Consider the following 18,636-nt stretch of genomic DNA (forward strand, 5'->3'; position numbering starts at 1 on the left):
CATATAAACTGTTGCTTACTTTTTTAAACTTAAACACCTTAATTTAGTCAATTTTTAAACAGTGAATTACATGCATAACTTTTTATTTATAAAATTATACTAAATATCATAACAGAAAAATTACATCTTCTTCGTTTCCCAGCTCAATTCCTTCAAGATATTTTTCAGCTACTTCAAGCAAAGCATCTTTAGGCCACTCCGTAAAAAGATCTATGGTAGTGCAATTAACAAAAGCAGGGTACTGACGTATGCGGTCTCTGAATTGTTACAAAAAGTTACAGTTTTTTTAAATAAAGATTTTTTGTACAGTTAGTTTCTATTTCAGATTAATTTCAAAATACTTTGAAATGTTTTAGAAGTATTAATATCAAATAAGGTAGACGGTAAAGATAACAAAACAATGCTAGTTAGATGAAAGAAATTATTTCTTATACAAATAGAAAAACAATAATTAACCGGAAATTGTCACCAACAGGACTCATACACAAACAAATGTGAAGATTATTTCGAACTCTACCAATGAAATATCTAAATATTGAATCATTATTAACTTCAACTCCTTGTTTAACTGCTTGATCTTCTAAGCTGCTTTTAATTTCTTCCAAATCTTCTGTCTAATAAAAAATAAGTAACTTGTAAATTTGAATAAGTAGAATTTGGAAACTATATATTCTCAAAGAGCTTTGGATCACATAAATAAACTAAGAGCATTATTAAACTCAACATATTTAAAAAAATTGAAATAATCAAAATACTCAACATACTAACTTTAAAAAGATTAGGTACTTCACCGCTACTGAGAATATTATTGATGTCCTCCATAAAAGATTCTTCAATGGCCTGAACATCAGTGAATATAAACACTGTCTGCTTGTTGTCGACTCCCGTTTGATAGTACAATTGTTTTAAATCTATAAAATTTTGAAACTTCAATGACTTTTTGACTACATAAAGTACAAACTTGTAACATAAATAGTTATAGATACAAAAATATTTCTAAATAAGATAAAGAATATGTACAAGGCGAAAATACTTAAAGATACAATGAATTTTTGAAGAGGCAGACAATTTTAGACGGTAGTTTGTAAACTTGAAAAAATATTAAAACTATATGGTTATAATTGCTATCATATACTTTTGATACTTAATTTTATGAAGTGTGAATGTTGAACATAAATAACAAAAGTAAAACAGTTGCAAATACACAAAACTATTGACAATATACTAAAAGCAAACGTACCTTCTCTAAACTCAGGTTTCCGATAGTTCTTGCTGACTTCTATTTGGAAAGTCTTGTATTCACAGATGTAAGAAGCAAGGCGAGTGAGACTCTGCCTTCCAGAGCCACCGATTCCGATAAGCATTATGTTTCCACGTGGAGACCTTATGACCCTACATATTCTTGCAACTGTACAATTTATATCATAATTGTTGGTTGCAATAATGTTGTGTTGAAAGATGGGATCAGGTTTAAATAAGTTGGTGAAAATCAAAACTACTGGTCTGTTTAATTGACAAGCATATTTAAATTGAGTTTAACAACTACTAAATTTATGAAAATTATTAGGTACGATGTACTAAGCATTTGAAATAAAAACTATTGGTATACTCAATGTAAAATTATAGTTTTTATTTATTCAAGTCTGGCTACTCGAAGATATACTGCGTATCTACATACAACGACTCTTATAACTTTATCAATAAGTAACAAAATTGAAAGTAAATAAAAAAAATTTCAACTTATTTCTATACCACAAAATTTTTTAGCGTAAGACATGAGACTTTAAGTAGAATGAGTATAAGGCAGTGGTTCCCAACCTTTTTGATACCCCGTACCTAAAATATTTTAATTTGTTCTCGCAGCCCTTGCAGTACATTAAATGATTTGAAAGAGAACAAAGAAAATATTTATATCATTTTTTTTTAAATAATGTACTATATTAATAAAAATTAAAAATATTTGGAAGTTAAAAAATACAACAAACTGCGTAAGTTTTTTCTAAGGTAAAATACATCATAACTCACTCTGCCTCTGCAACGATAAACGTTTTCTAAAAGTCAAGCAAAAGAGTTTTGAGCTCATCGCTTGTTATTTTACCTGCCCTATCTTTTAATAAGTTAAAAATAATATAAACTTTTCATTAAACGAAATAAATATGAATACATCTTTAAACAAAAAAACAAAACTTTTAATATTAACTGACAAAAATAAAATTGAAAAACTAATCTAATATTTTTAATAAAAAACTTCTACTAACACGTCGTTTAACAAACACTCACAAGGTATATAAAAAAAAAACTAAACTTTTATTTATGCAATATTTTTTAAAATGATTAAAAATTCAATAAATGATCCAGTTTAAAATTAATGACTCTTTTGTTCCTATTTATTAAAAAATCATTAATTAACGCTATTGTTTATAATTAAATTAGTATTGAGTTTGAACGCTTAATTAAAATTATGCAATTAGACTATGAAGTAGTTATCAAAGTTTTATATTTTTTATATGATTTGAATCGCTTGTTAGCTTTAAAAATCGATAGTTAAATTTAGTTAAGTAAAAAAAAAGCTTTACAGTCGCCCAAGTTAAAGAAAAATCTCTATATTTATCTAAAAAGTTGAAAAGCCATCTCCACCCCCCTGGAATGCTGCTTTGCACCACCAAAGGGTACAAGCACCCCTGGTCGGGAAACCCTGGTATAAGGGGTTTAACGCTAGCTTTAATTATGATGAAGAAAATGAGACACTTTAAATCAATCTAATTGTTTATAGTTTTTCTTTTAAATAGTATTATTGCTCGTAAAAAAAAGTTCAAGTATATTTTTCTTAACCGCAAAACATTATCTTAACTTTTACCAGTTGTTTAAGTTTTTAAGCCAGTATGAATATTTACCTTATTTAAATTTAAAATAAATTCACAATGTCAGAAAGTTGCTTTGCAGATGTAGTTGTAATGATTTTCAAGTAAAATAGAAAAATTACTTTGAAAAACTGTAATAAAAGAAACGACTAAAGTTTTAATGCCGATGGCTACTTCATAATTAAAAAAAATGTCTTTGCTAAAAACCGTTGTCGATGATCTTGTTAAATTAATGTTTAATTAATTAATATGTTCTAAAAAACTGTTCACAAACCATGTTCAATAGCATCTTTAAACAACACAAGACTCATTCCAACGACACCAGGAAAATTATTATATTCATCAAGTTGATCATTCATAAATTTTTTAACAACTTTGAAGTCCAACAAATCCTCATAACTTTCTTCCACGTTCATAAAATCACCTACAGAAGCGTTATTATAAACATCATTATATAGCTTTTTACTATAGAAAATTAATAGAAACACTAGTTTGTTTAGAAAGTTGTAGTAATAAAACTTCAAACAAAACTAAAAATGTTAAACTAAAAAAATACTGTTTTGATTTTCAAAAAAATTAGTTGATTAAATTATTATATGGTTAAATTTATAATGTTCTTGCGCTTACATAGTATTGATTCTTTTGTAAATTAATATCATTAAGTTATGAAACTTGAACAGAAGCGTAAATAATATTCATTTATATTGGTTTATCATATCACTATAAAAAACAACAACAATACTTGTATTTAAACAAGGATGACAAAAATATTGACTATTTGTTTCCACTATACATTACAACAAAAAACAAAAAAGTGTACCGAAAAATGGTGGCTGCTTTGAGGGGCAGAGCGCGTGGAATGTTTGATCGAAGAGTGAAGCAAGTACATCGTTGAGGATGTTCATAAACTTTCCTCGGTCCTTGTCGTCGACAAGACGATCGTGGAAGACACGAAAACACTCGTGTATCCACAATCTCGTCATCTTGTTCCTCGTGTCATGTTGTTCCTTTGACGCGCGCAATAATCCTTGGAATACCTTGGAAAATGTTAAAAATTAAATGTGGTAAATATGGTATGTAGTAGTATAAATGTGCTTAGCTACAGATACAACGACATTCAGAAATTTATTTTGTAATTTAAAGTTATAAATATGTGTTTATAAAAAAATGTGAAAATAAACATTTTAAAAACAATATATCTTTTAAATAATTTCATTTAGATGATTAACAGCTGACAAATAATAATTATTGCTTTGTCTTTTTTCCATTCTTACATTAATTCAAAAGCAACTTTATATAATACTCAACAGTTTTGTATAAAACCTTCGATATATCTCTTAGATTGAACAAGTAGTGAATCTTGTTCGGAGTAGGTAAAAATTTTTCAACGACTGCATTATACATTTCAATAGTGGCTTCAGTAATTACAGAGGCAACCGGTTTTACTTCTTCGTCAAAATTTGACAACTTTTGATTAATCATGGTTCCATATATACGGTTTATTTGCGTTTCCTAAAGATGTAAAGTTTAAACAATCATTTAGACAAATGAAGGAAAAGTCATATAAACAATATTTCTGATGTAATAATGATTGGCATTATAAATACTAAAGATGAATTGATATAACATTAGCAAGAAAAAGTTGTTTTATAATTTTTAAATGTCATGAATGCTTAGATAAAAACTAGTTTACAAAGAGCATTACTAACAGACGGGAAGGTCATGTTTATTAGATTGAAGCAACTCTGCAGCCTTCCACTGATCACCTGCCTTCCTCCCCCGGGTGGTCCCATTGCACAAAGCAGGTACATTCCCTTTTATAATTAGTAGAATAAAATACAACAAACCTTTATAAAAAAAGAAGAAAAACGTAACTGATCACAGCACAAAAAATGAATATTTATTTTGTACTCTATGACTGTATTATTTTCCTGTTGATACTAGAGTCTAACTTTTTTATTTAGATTTATGTTTCTGAATAGAGAAAAGAAATATAAAGTTAATTTAACTACCTTTGAATATAAAATATAGGATATGAAATATCAAGAACAAAAAAAAAGTTGTTAAATTTCGAACTGAGTATATGTTAAATTTATGTTTCAAAGTATCGCAGTTAGAAAGAGTTAAAAGCATTAGTTTTATTTTAAAAGTTTTCATGACATAATTAGCTAATAGATAAAACTTATAGACAACATACTTTGATATGAGTAGCAGTTTGCTTGGAGCGATCATACCAAAATCCGTAATCAATCATCATCCTGATGAGCTCCAGAGGAGGTTGGGATCCATACATATCCTTGGCAGGCATGTTGAAATCGTCCATAAAGCACAGCAATTTTTTACCACCGAACGGAACATAAACACCTTTGGTTCGCTTTTCAACTTGACTTTCGATTATCGCTTGTACATTGTTGGATGTAGTCTGTATAGTTATATCAGCTCATTAATACAATAAAAACTTAAGTATAGAATCTCAAAATAACACATATATTTTGGTTTTACAAACACTCACTTTAAACTATAAAATAAAAAAGACAATTAACAAATACTTATTTATACTAAAATATAGTTTGTTTAGTAGCCTTTAAGAGGTTAGAGAGACAATTTAAAAGATTTATTATCTAATAATCTTAGAAAAAATTTTATAACTAAATTTTGTTTATTTAACGTAAAATTAAAAAAAAAACAACTATAAAGAGAATAAACCGAAAAAGTAGGATGTAAGATGTAGTAAACTTACAATACTTCAAAGATATAAAAAAGACTAAGATATTTTTTAATGTTGAAGAAAACGTATTAAATATCAAGTCAAAACTAATCTTATTTATACTTAGGATTTGTTCAACATTTAATTAATTTTTGTATATAGCTGCTCTAAAATTTGTCTATTTGAGAAAATGAAATAGCTTAAAGAGGTCTAAAAAACTGTAAAATAGATCATTAAGTACTAAGTAAAACTTAATAGTTTTAGCAAAGACAAAAATTACTAGTTGGTGTTAAACACTATAACTGAAAAAGTTTAAATAAATAAGACTAAACAATTGGTTTATTAATTATAAAATTGTAAGAAAAAAGTTTTAATTAAATTATTAATTAAAAAAGTATATACTTGTGACGATAAGTTTACAGTTAAGGCATTGTACTCATTGCCTAGTTTGTCTAGTACACTTTGTGCAATGGAAGTTTTTCCAGTTCCAACCGGACCACAAATCAATACTGGAAATCCTTGTTTTATCAATGTTGAAACCAAAAAATCGTATCGAATTGTGTCGACTGTTGGCACCATTATCTTGTAAAAAGGCGCACTGAAAGAAATTTTAATTTAAACAAAATTGCTTTTAAAACCAGTTTGAAACTTTTTTTTAAAGGTTAAACAAAATATGTATTATGTTAAACTGTTTGAAAGGAAATAACTTACTTTGAAGGATATTTCCAACCTTTCAAAAGTTTTTCTTCGAAGTTAATCCAAGATTTAGCTTTCGGATCCACAAAGTACTCATACACTGTATCCTTAACAAAAATGGATTTGAATTTTAGATTGTCTACTGATCATTAACTTTGTTAAATAAATTAAACCAACTTAAATAATATTATTTTAAGGTAGATGTTAAATAAACATATTTTATTTTTGCTTGAAAAGGTCGCAATCTCTTGCCACCGAAACCGGTCGCGAATAAAATATAAAATTTGCACAAATCTATTTATATAAGCTCTTTACATCCCAGTAAATTGAGCATTCTTTTTTAGTTAAGGCAAATAACTATACAAGGTAGATGTTAATTAACATTTTAAGCGCCTATAAACAAACAATACCTTATTAGGAAAATGTGCTTCAATTTCACGGAGATAGTTATCAATTTTTTTTCTCCCATCTTCATCAACAGAACCACAAATAGACCACATCATGCAGAATACAAACCACAATTCTACCATACGGGCCAGATTGTCACCGTCTGCTACATTTATCTGACGCAATAATAAAAAAAAGCATTAAATTAGGATAAAACTACAATACATTAATCACAATCTTATAAGACTTTATAGAATTGATAAATATTTTATTATTAGGCGGTACTTAAAAGTTTTAAAAACATACATCCAATAGTACATAAGAAAAAAAAGAAGCTAACCCCATTTTCTTTAGTCGCTAGCGTATCATACAAGTTGCATAGTGAAGTTATACCGTTTAATGTTGTGATTGGAACAAGTTCTTTGCAATTCCTTTTTTTAAAGTCCAACATTTTCTCAATGTATTTGTCAAACATTTCTTGTAATAAGGCTACATGCTCCTAAATTAAAGTTTATTTTATTTTTTTACGGATAAATTGTAATCTGTTTAAATTTCTATTTCATTGAGGATTATATTTTAGTGATTTAATATATTAACATAAAAATACAAGTACTAATACAATATATAACAAATAGCATTATTTTTAACCTTATCTTCAAACTTTTGCAGCCATGACTGTACGAATGGCTTGTACCCTAAATCATTGGTGTCAAAATAAACCATACCGCACCTACTCGTTGTTGCTGGTGATGCTTGTGCTAAATCTTGAAGCTCAAACAGCAACGAAACCTGAAGCATTCATTGTTAAAAAACTTTAAGAGTTTTATGTATACTATTATGAAATCAGTATTAAGTCTACATGATCAAATACATTTAAGGCTTGTAAGTAATAGACAGCGAAATAAATAGCTAGCACATAACGTTTTACTAATATTACAAACACTTCTGTAATCGTAACTGTTTTACCTGTTCAGGCATACTAATTCTTTCTCCATTAATGAGCGTGAGTATTTTATTGTCATCCATAACAGAGTTCATGCTTTCAATCCACAGGGTGTCGACGGGTGCATCGAAAACAATCCACTTTTCATCAGGTTTTTCATCAGCACATGCAACGCGCATCACGCTTGAAAGCACTCCATCCGACCACTCGTTCGTGGAAATATCAAACTCACCGTACAGTTCGCCCAACGACAGTGCTTTAGGATTTATAGGGTATGCCTAAACAAACACATACTTTAGTTGATAAACAGTATAATTTTGGTTTAACGACACTTGTTAGGCTGTTTTTCTGCAAAGTATGTCAGAAACTTTAACATGGACTAAGTTAAAAAAATATAAGCGTGTTTTTTAGTATTTTTATCAAGTTAAAAAGCAAAAATAAACAAGCTTAAAATAAATTGTTAAAATATAACTAAAAACGAAAAAGGTTATTTACCATTAACATCATTGAAACATGAAAAACAATTTAATACAAGAGAAGAAATCAACTATACCTTAACAATATTGAATCCTTCAACACCGGACTTTTGCAACTGTGACAGAGTTTTCTGCAGTCCTTTCCAAGTAACCGATTTCCCGCCACCTGACTTACCAACTATCATGGTAGAATGACGGGAATTTTTTGTTTCATACAGCTGGATGATTTTCGTTGTCACGTGATCATTCACTTGGTAGTTGCCTTCAGCCATGATTTCATTGATTGCCAACTTAAACTGTATGCATTTATAAACATAATAGCATACTTTCACACTCATTTCTAGAGTTTTTTTCATAATTCAGTAAAAGTATAGAAAATACCTAAACGATACTAAAGAGTTTTTTACATTTAAGTTGGTAGAAAAAAAACTAACTTAAGTTAATAACTAAACGTATTACAGTACAAACTTGTCCATAATCGCTGACTGGTGTATCTACACCTGGAAACAAATCTCCAATAACACCGTTGAAAATTGGCAAATCAACTTGAGTCAATTTAGCCAGGTTCATATCTTTTAATGACAACAGCAACACCTTGAAATATAAAGTATTTTTACAAAATGGTTGTTTTAATGCTTGTATCTCTTTTTAACATTAACATAAGGGTTTTATAGAGTTTAGCTTTAAACAAAACAAAAGCTATTATATTTTTTCATATTCAACAAACTTTTAGTAAAAGTGTATAAATATTATAAAACTTTAAAAAAAATTAAGTCATAGTAATCTATTTTTTAAATGAATGATTAGATACTTCAAATCTATTTATTTCTAAAACAAAATATACGTGCTAAATATTTCTTAAGTGTTATTTAAAAAAATTCCTTGCAAAGCATAAGCAAAACTAATTTATAAAAACAAACGAAAGACTTATGATAATATGATAGAGCTTTAAATAATATTATCAAAAGAAAGATACGTGAATCTATAATCTATAATTTTATTACTATGTGCTTCATTTTCAGTAACAAAAAAATGTTGTACAACTTTTTATACATACTTTTGTAGTTGAATAACTTCTATAAGAAAAAGTAACTAACGCTTAAACAAAAACTAAATTGATGCTGGATAAGTACTAAGAAAACAAAGGTTATACATAACAGCAAAAATCAGAAGTACTAATCGAGTATCATTTTTAACAATCACTATAATAAAAATTGGTTACTTTGAAAAAACACAGTTTATGAGACTAGGGAGTATTAAGTATCAATTACCTCTTCATCAGCCATATCAGGGTTTGCACGTTTCTTCTTACCAGAATATCTAAGCACGGATACCAAGGCACGAAGAGCAAAGTCGTAATGATCTTGTTTAGATAGTGATTGAATTGCAAGTGAGTACAGTGTGAACACTTTTTTCGCTAGTACCTTGTTAGTAATTTTTAAGTAAAAATGTTTGTCTAAATTATATAGATAACAAAAACAAAACAAAAGTTGAATATTTTTTAAAGAAGTCATATTACAGAAAATTCAAAATCAAATAAAAAACTTACCCTGCAATTACCAAAGCCTTCGCCAAAAAGGAGAATTTCGGCGATTAAGTTTGAATCGGGAACTACCATTGCAATTGGTCTGAACATAGACTTTAAATTATCAGGAAGTTCAGATCTTCCAGCATATCCTATAAAACAAATTTATAAAACTATTTTGGTCACAACAGAGGTGCCTAAGATACAGTTTGGTGAGGAGGACTTGCAAGCGATTGATTTTTTCTTATTTAAATATTATGAACTTTTAACACTTGGAAATTCTAAATTAAGTTGTTAGAGTAAAAAAGTCATACACTCATAAAATTGATATTGTACAACTTACTGCACTGAATCAATTCTAGGCCTAATTTACGGCAGCAGACCTTACTTTTTTTTCGAAAACTTACACTAAGGTTCTAAACTCATACTTATTAACAACATTTTTTAATTGATATGATTAAAAAAAACATGCATGTATTTTTTACAAATGTAAAAGTTTTTTTGTTAAAATGTTATAAATGTTAATTTATACTCATAAACTACAAAAATATTATTAAGGGCATAGGGACAAGCGTATGGACCGTAGTTTTTTCATCGTCATTTTTCATGAAAAATTAAAAGATGCTTAACTTTCAGAAAACATTTCTTTAAAAAGTTAACACGATTAATAAAGTTGGAACCGTAGTTCTAAAAAATTATTAAAAAAATAAATAATTTATTACTTTATTTTTGAAAAATAAACACATTTCTGGAGTAGAAAGATTTAAATATAAGCAATAGACTTACTGTGAAAATTTGAAAAAAAAACTAAAAATACAGAAGAAGATATATTCTTAAGGTAACAGTTGTTTTTTAATTTGCAAAAAAATACATATATACCATACAAAAATTACTTCGACTTTATTAAGCGTTAAAAAGTTGTGACACCTAAAACTCTAAAAAATAAGATTAACTTATTAAATACTAAGTAAACCCTTTTCACGAAATATTTAAAACAAAATTTAAAATATACATGTGTAAGCAAACTCTGTCATTCTTACTTTTAACTGTGTCGTAAAAGCTACTTTAAGTATAAATCTAACCTGGATTCATAGTGATAAATAAACCACACGACCACATAAGACTGATTTCGCGACCTTCAAACACGAACCTGGTCATATTGTTCATAAGAGCTGACAATATGGACAAAATTTGCTGCGCAACAACAGACAACACTTCTATGTTGATGCGATTGAACTCATCAAAGCAGCCCCATGCTCCAGTCTGTACACATTTCTAATAAGCTCAAATATTTAGAAAATGAAAACTACCGAGAAAATTGCTGATTACGTTTTTAGAATAAAAAACTTACCTTAAAAAAAAAAGATTTAGAAGATATGTTTTTAAATCTCTATAAAAAGTAATTCCATAGTTGAGTATGAACAAATCTTTAGCTATTAAAAAGTTGGTTACAGCTTTTTATTCTCTTACAAAAATTTTAACAAAGCATTTTTTAACGAACTTGTGCCAAACCACTGAACATTCTTCCCATACTTTTGTAATCCAGTCCTTCAGAACAATTTACTACAATAACGTACATTCCCAAAGCTTTTCCCAAATCTTTTGTTGTTTCAGTTTTACCCGTACCAGCAGGACCTTTAGGACTGCCTCCTCTGTTGATGAATTTAAGTAAATTCTAAAGAATAGCTTTCAAAACTGAACTGAATACTTTTCATAATACTATTTATAGAATGCTCGATTTTTATCTCATTGTTTATAAGTATCATAAAAACAAAGTAAAAGATTTCGTAACTAAGGAAAAAGCTTTTGATTTAATTATTTTGACTTCCGCGTACAGTACATCTTAAAACCTATTTATTAGATATTAGAAAAAAAATTAAAATTTGACCGATGTAAGTGTAAAGCAGTAGTTAGTGTGATATAACATCGATCTGTGAGAGGTGTTATCACAAGACGGCCAGAATTTCCCAGATATTCATATCCGTACTGAAACTGTGTATTCGTCTGACGTACCAAACAGTCATCAATATCCTGTTGAAAATTTGAATCTTTTTCAAAACTATTAACTGGAAACAAAAAACTTATAGTACTTAAATTCTAAAACTTTTCAAGCAAACACTTTTGTATTAAAACAACTAAAATAACTCAAAAAAAGATAAGTTATGTGTTTGCATGATAGCTTCTTAGTTATAAAGTAATTTCGTTTCTTTCCTACTATACATTTAAGATTTTTAAGTCTAATTGCAAAAAACCAAACTAGAATATTATATAACTAAAAAAAATTAATTTGTTTTTTTTCTACACGTTAAATAAACTTCAAACTTTATCCCAGTAAAGTCGCAGCTGCTGAAGCCATTCAAACGACATCACGTCCATCGTGTTGGTTTTGTACATTTTGTCGATCACGTCGCGAGCGTGCACCTCTATGGTGACAAGAGCGAAAATTTTTGACCTCTGATTTTTGTTAAGATATCCTCGAATCATTTCAGAGTATTTGTTAAGCATAGACACCTGTAAAGGAATATCAAATTAATTAAATCTATAGCAAACTATTTTTACATGTTATTAATTAAATAAAAGTTGCCTATACAATTACTTAAAATAAATCTGAGAGTATTTTGTAGTACGATTGTATACAGAGAGTTCTAAACTTATTATTTTGTTCTTAATTTTACGAATTTAGAGAAAATAAAAGCACTGTAATTTGAAGCTAAAGCCTTTGATTTGTATTAAAAGATAAACTTATTATGCTGATATAATAGTAATAATGATTGCAATTTTATTAACAAGAGCTTATAGTACGAGCAAATGTTACATATAAACTTAACTTCATATATTCATTATCATAGTTTTTAAACTAGCTATTAGAACTAATATTTTTAATTATCATTAAATAGTTAGCTTAAAAATTGTGGTTATTTCATGTAAGTATTATTGATAAAATCAATTTAAGTAAATAAACTATATCTTACTTGTTTTTTCTTAACACTTTTTAAAGGTTTTTTGTCTTGTCTTTCTTTACATGTTGCTAGTGCTCTGGTACAATCAGTAGTCCATTGCATTTGACTTGATGCAATAACCATCTGTACATAATAATCAAGTTTTATGCTTATTATTATGTACTTATTTAAAATAATACCAATTAAATTTTAAGTATAAATTTAAGGGCATAGGGGGGGGTAAACACCCTTTTTTGGTTTTTGATCTTATTTTATATAGTTTTTACTAAGTTACAAGATGCTTTTTACAGATTTTAAAAATTCAAAATAATTTTTGAGATATAGCCGGTCAAAGTCGGAGGCAACAACAGGTTTCTTATGGGAGGCGCAAACTAAAACGGCAAATAACTAGAAATCACTAAAAATCTATCTCCTCCTACATTTTTTGAGCTAACTACCTCAAATTTTCAGGAAATGTTCCTTGCAATATTTAGAAAATTCTGTCGGAACAGAATTTAAAAAAATTAAAAAATAAAAATTTTATAATAAAAAACCTAAAAAAAAACTGTTTTTTTTGTTTATTTTTTTTATAAAATTTTTATTTTTCAATTTTTTAAAAATTCCTTCCGACAGAATTTTCTAAATATATCAAGGAACGTTTCCTGAAAGTTTGAGGTAGTTATCTCAAAAAACGTAGGAGAAGATAGATTTTTAGTGAAATAGTCTATTTTTGCTGTTTTAGTTTGCGCCTCCCATAAGAAACCTGTTGTTGCCTCTGACTTTGACCGGCTATATCTCAAAAATTATTTTGAATTTTTAAAATCTGTAAAAAGCATCTTGTAACTTAGTAAAAACTATATAAAATAAGATCAAAAACCAAAAAAGGGTGTTTACCCCCCCCTATGCCCTTAACTAAGACTAAAATTAGGTGAGAAAATTTAAAAAGTAATGGTAATCTTATGTTATGCGAAGATTAATTATTTGATATTAGGTTTATAATTGCTCTTATCGAATAACCAGGTCTATAATGAATAAAAGAACTAAAAAAAAGTTTATAAAGATATTAAAAGAATTTAGTACTTCTTTTTTTGACTACTTATGTGCTTTGCTTCAAAGTAATAACCAACTATTACACTAAAGTACTGTTGTTTATATGCATAAAATTTGTTAGCCTACTTAATACAAAAATTAAAATAATCTATTCAATAAAATAATGTACTCTTTATATTCACTCTCTTTTACAATATCTAAAAAATATTTAAAACTGAAGTTTTTAATTAATCATTTACCTGACCAGGCCAGTCTTTTACCCACTTATCTCTTTTTGTGAGCAGCTTTTTAAGAGCTAGATTGCACTTTTTTAAAATTTCCTTCAGGTTCCATCTCATAGTTCTTTCTACATCGCACAACCACGCTTCAACAGGGCCTATAAAAAGTATTCACTTAACTTGGAATTTACTCTTTTAAATACTAATTGACTTAAAACGGTATTAATATTTTAAACTGAAAACAAAAAAAAAAACAATCGAAAAAACTGCAGTTTGTTTAAAACGTGAAGTTTTAGAATAACAACAAGCTAGTTTTAAAAAAAATGTTTCAATGGATAAAGATATATTTATAATTGCTTTAAACTTTTTAGAGTAAAAAACCTTCTAAAAGAATAGGGCTGGCGTATTCAACATATTCTCCTTCAGATGAGTACATTCCGTGAGCTTCCATTTTATTGCTGTCATTTTTCTTCATTAATAGTGACTTGATGTTATCGAAGCACTTGTTCATGTGTTTTTGAACCTGAGTTTTATATCTTTTATAATAACTTGTTTGCAAAAGGCTCTTAAAACAACATTACTGTATTTTTATACTTCTTTAGCCAAAAAAATTTCATTAAATAGCTTTTGAAAAAAAATTATACGTTTAATTTTTATATAAAAGTAATTACAGCTTCTGGATTTCTTGATTGCCCGAGTATTTCTAATAAGTCGTCGTTGGACAGGAAATAAAATCTAGGGAATATTTGTCTCTTAGTTTCCAAATACATATCGAGTGACTTTTGGATTTCCTCCAATTTCGTATTCATATCATTCAGTGTTACAAGCAATCCTTGATTAAATTTTTAAAGTTAGATACGTATATAGATACGAATACATCAGAAGAAAGATAAGTTAAAGTATCTATGTATTCCAAAAAGCAGTATAGTGAACTACAGTTTTTACTTACAAGTTTTTTACGTTTTTATTGCCTTTAAAAATGTAAGTAACTACTACTATTTTTTCTTAAAACTAAATCTAACTATCAGCATGAAATCAGACCAATTTTATAAAATTTAAGGCATATTTAAAAGGTATAAAGTTTAGGAAAATAAACATAAACCGTTTACACTTTATAAATATAACAAAAGTAACTCTTTGTTAATACTTCATTTAATATGCTTTTCTAGTTATCTTTAGAGATGTACTAAGAGAAAAATTATAAAATAACTAATAGCTTGTACCTAAATAAACGTGAAAAATAGTTTATGAGAACCACGGAAACACTATAATAGAGTTTAACTAATTAAAACGTAAAATGAATAAAACTATAAGCATTATTGTAACGAAAAAACAAAATAATTTTTTACGAGAAAAATTGTTTTTTTGTTTATTTCTTATTAGTTATCTACCGGATTTACAAATTAGGATCCGGCAAAATTCCGGTTCTGTATCCAATTTGAAAATTAAAATCTTCCAGTCACTTTCAATTTTGCCGGAATATCTAGTGTCTTAAGACTTAAAAAAAGTTATAAACACATATTATTATTTATCATTACTAATTACTACTAATTACAAATCTCTCTATATGTTAAGTTTTTAAGATCATTGTGTTCATTCATTTATATTTCACATTGCAGTGAAACTTAGTTGTACCAAATAAACGTAACTGAACTAAAAAATGGTCAAATTAGAGACTTTTACTATCCTAGTGTAAGTTTGAAAACTTCCTGTAACAAAACAGTCTTTACTCTTACCGTTTCGTTTTATTAAATCATTACAAAAGAGTTAAATTGGACGAATTTCAAAGTTTTATGTGACGTCACAATTCGTATTGAGAACAGAAAGTGAGAATAAGAAGCGTTAATTAATTCTGTGAGAGTGAATTTAAAAGTAGTCTTGCAGACGCACGGCAGAGCAGACGCGGGGAACCGCATAGACGATAGAATACTGCAAAGCGTACGAAGCACAATCGAGAAGGTTTTTTTCGTGATGATTGAGGATAGAAAACTATATCGTAGAGTCTATTTTATATCCATGTCAACATATGTTTAGTACTTAGTTAACGTGCTTACGAGGCTCTTTTCAGCAGTCTTTGGTAACATTTAATCGTATTTGTTTTCTTTCACTTATTTCACAATATGTTTATCAATTTGTATATAAACCACAATGCACTAATAAACAGCTTGATAATATTAACTTAGTACTAATATATTAGATTCATCTGGCGTTCCATCTGAGTTTTTGTAATAATTAAAATATCCGTTATTTATTATTATATTTATGAGCAGCTTTATCCATACTAAAACACAATCTAATAATATCCTAATTGTGACGGTTACACTTCCCACTAAAATGCCTAAATTTTTTTTTTTGTTCTTGACATCAAACTTCAGAATGTCTAGTGTAAATTTCAAAAATTCGTCCGGGATATTTAGTGTACTTTTCATAACTTTATCGAAATATCAAGTGTAAGTTTTAAAACTCCCCGCAAAAATTCTTGAGACCTTTTATTTTTATTTTTCATCACAATCTCAAGAAGATCTAGTGAAATATTTATTTTTGACTTATCTATTTAAATTAGTGATTTACCGGATACAAAATTAGGATCCAGCTGGTTCCAAATCCGGATCGAAAGATGCTGGATCCAGTAAATCACCAATTTTTATTAATCTGAGCTACGACATAGTAAAAAAAAATAGCTTACAGAGTTATGGTCTGTTCAAGTACATCAGTACTATTTCATTAAAAAAAAACAAATATATTCGTAAGCTACTGGATATTTTAAATGCCAAGATATCATAATTATTCGCCTGTTTATCAGATGCTAATTTAAATTGCTGACCTTTTTGAAAAATCTATAGTTGTTTCGATTATGTAAAAAATTCACCGACTATAAGTTAGTAAACACATCTAGGTAAATGCTCTTTCGTTAGTGTTCTTATTATATATTTTTGGTTTTTTGTAATTCTTATCAACTATTTTAACGTTTATTTAAAAGTGAGCCATTGTTTACACATTAGCTAGCCATAATTCTACTAGTATATTCTTAAAGAAATATTATAAAAAAAACTGAACACCTTTAATAAAAATAATATCATAAAATAGTAAAACTTCAAAATAAGGCAATATGTAATAGAAAAAAAAAGTAGGAAAAAATTTAAGGAAACCGTCTTGATGAGTCGCCCTTTTTGCATTTTTATCCTTGTTCATACTAGCCATGATTTGTTTCCAACTGCTGTTAATTCTATCAAATTCAGCAGATTCACTTGGAAGTTGCTTTCTTATATCTTCACCCAAAAATATGTTCTAGAATATTTTTTTATAAAATGACTTGATATAGTTTTGTAACTTTAATGTAGTTAGTAACACTTTGTACTCATAACTCAATATTCGGTTAACATTCAATTTTTGTTACACTTTGTTGGAATAGTAACAACTTTTTTACTAACAGTATAGAAGTAAATAGTGTAAGATATAAACTAATTCTGAATTTATTAAACACGATACATTATTCTACGTATAATTAATATAAGTGTCAGCTACACTAAAATACTGATAAAGCTTTTTTTAAATATAGCTTCACACTTACCACCAAATATATAAGCTAAAAAGCATGAAGCTAAATTATAAGATTCTAGATAATGATTAACATAAAATACTGAAATTTTTCCAATTTTTAATTTGATAAGCTTTGTCTATATTCTTAAAATATTCGACATACATATTTTTGTTTACATTTAAACAGAACTGCATTGTTTATCCTTTAAATTGTTTGTTTAAACAATTTACACTTAGTGTCATTATTTTTAAATTGATTCAAACTCAATAGTACCAAACAAGCTAGTTTAAATGTTATAGATAACAATAAACAAACTTCAAGGTACATCCACTGACGCTGCACATTGAGCAGCATTTCAATAACCTCCATCACCATTGACAAAATTCGCTCCCACTTATCCACATCTGCCTCGAAAGCTTTCACAAATCGACTTGACTTAATTGTGCCTAGTAAAACCTGGTGGTCCTCTAATTGCACAAAAACATCGTCCGTTTTTACCAATCTGCAATAGTTAATTTTGATTTTCAATAACATAAAATAGGAGTTGGCAACAAATGGCCCGCGACGTACTTTTTAAGCTTGAAAATAACTTGTGCAAAGCTAATAGAATTCAGCTTTAAAAAATAAAAAAATTATAGTTAATCTTAATTTGTCCGCAAAGACCGTTACTGGTAAATCTGATCCGCCGACTAATTAATTTATATACTCTTAACTTGAAGTATAGATAAACTTGTAGTACTTCCAAATTAATTAAAAAAAACATAAATAAATTTATAAGTATTAAATTAAACTACTGCATTTAAAATTAAATGCAGTAGTTTATTTTTTTTGAAAATCTTAGAAACTAAAAATGTAAGTAAACTTAATTTTCATAAGTTTTAATAATAAACTAAGACTTTTTCAAAGTATATACAAAGGTCTTACTTAAAATGGCCTTTATTTTTATAAGGGGCTGTAGTTACTTCCATGTCTATCCAGACTGAAGCAATATTTTCCAATCCCTAAACAATAGAAATTAAGTTAAACTATAAGTCCACCTATAATGTTAAAAAGCAAGTTACTGTTTCAATTTGAAGTTCTTTTGTGGCTGAGTTTGAAATATCACTAATTTTATCTGCATAGTTATCCATTCCCATGTCAACTATTGTTTCTAATGTGAATGAAGAATCGTTGGGATTGAATGTTTTTTGAACCTATTGTCATTAAAAAACGATTATACATCTGCATTGATATTTGATTTATTAAATAAAACATGCTTTGTACTTAAAATCTAAATTCATTTACTTTACAATC

General features: G+C 27.8%; 1 protein-coding gene across 1 annotated transcript in view; it reads right to left on the bottom strand.

Annotated features, from left to right (window-relative positions):
* The window catches only part of LOC145837742 (dynein axonemal heavy chain 2-like), a 51,350-nt gene that overhangs the window by 16,813 nt on the left and 15,901 nt on the right, over nucleotides 1–18,636 (bottom strand). Inside the window, exons 24-54 of the mRNA XM_082945182.1 lie at nucleotides 18,405–18,536; nucleotides 18,268–18,344; nucleotides 17,659–17,845; nucleotides 16,952–17,090; nucleotides 14,474–14,634; nucleotides 14,184–14,325; nucleotides 13,824–13,960; nucleotides 12,568–12,678; nucleotides 11,918–12,106; nucleotides 11,484–11,626; nucleotides 11,097–11,247; nucleotides 10,678–10,858; nucleotides 9,620–9,747; nucleotides 9,342–9,494; nucleotides 8,539–8,664; nucleotides 8,148–8,366; nucleotides 7,618–7,872; nucleotides 7,300–7,440; nucleotides 6,992–7,150; nucleotides 6,675–6,827; nucleotides 6,280–6,371; nucleotides 5,971–6,166; nucleotides 5,059–5,283; nucleotides 4,571–4,675; nucleotides 4,185–4,373; nucleotides 3,682–3,898; nucleotides 3,136–3,285; nucleotides 1,241–1,408; nucleotides 769–911; nucleotides 457–614; nucleotides 125–257 (exon numbers count right to left, since the gene is read on the bottom strand). Of these exons, the coding sequence (XP_082801308.1) occupies nucleotides 125–257; nucleotides 457–614; nucleotides 769–911; nucleotides 1,241–1,408; nucleotides 3,136–3,285; nucleotides 3,682–3,898; nucleotides 4,185–4,373; nucleotides 4,571–4,675; nucleotides 5,059–5,283; nucleotides 5,971–6,166; nucleotides 6,280–6,371; nucleotides 6,675–6,827; nucleotides 6,992–7,150; nucleotides 7,300–7,440; nucleotides 7,618–7,872; nucleotides 8,148–8,366; nucleotides 8,539–8,664; nucleotides 9,342–9,494; nucleotides 9,620–9,747; nucleotides 10,678–10,858; nucleotides 11,097–11,247; nucleotides 11,484–11,626; nucleotides 11,918–12,106; nucleotides 12,568–12,678; nucleotides 13,824–13,960; nucleotides 14,184–14,325; nucleotides 14,474–14,634; nucleotides 16,952–17,090; nucleotides 17,659–17,845; nucleotides 18,268–18,344; nucleotides 18,405–18,536 (4,860 nt within the window). The remainder of the gene's footprint in view (nucleotides 1–124; nucleotides 258–456; nucleotides 615–768; nucleotides 912–1,240; nucleotides 1,409–3,135; nucleotides 3,286–3,681; nucleotides 3,899–4,184; nucleotides 4,374–4,570; nucleotides 4,676–5,058; nucleotides 5,284–5,970; nucleotides 6,167–6,279; nucleotides 6,372–6,674; nucleotides 6,828–6,991; nucleotides 7,151–7,299; nucleotides 7,441–7,617; nucleotides 7,873–8,147; nucleotides 8,367–8,538; nucleotides 8,665–9,341; nucleotides 9,495–9,619; nucleotides 9,748–10,677; nucleotides 10,859–11,096; nucleotides 11,248–11,483; nucleotides 11,627–11,917; nucleotides 12,107–12,567; nucleotides 12,679–13,823; nucleotides 13,961–14,183; nucleotides 14,326–14,473; nucleotides 14,635–16,951; nucleotides 17,091–17,658; nucleotides 17,846–18,267; nucleotides 18,345–18,404; nucleotides 18,537–18,636) is intronic.

Source organism: Thalia democratica, chromosome 1, assembly GCF_965202585.1.
Source record: "Thalia democratica chromosome 1, ktThaDemo2.hap1.1, whole genome shotgun sequence".
NCBI lineage: Eukaryota > Metazoa > Chordata > Thaliacea > Salpida > Salpidae > Thalia > Thalia democratica.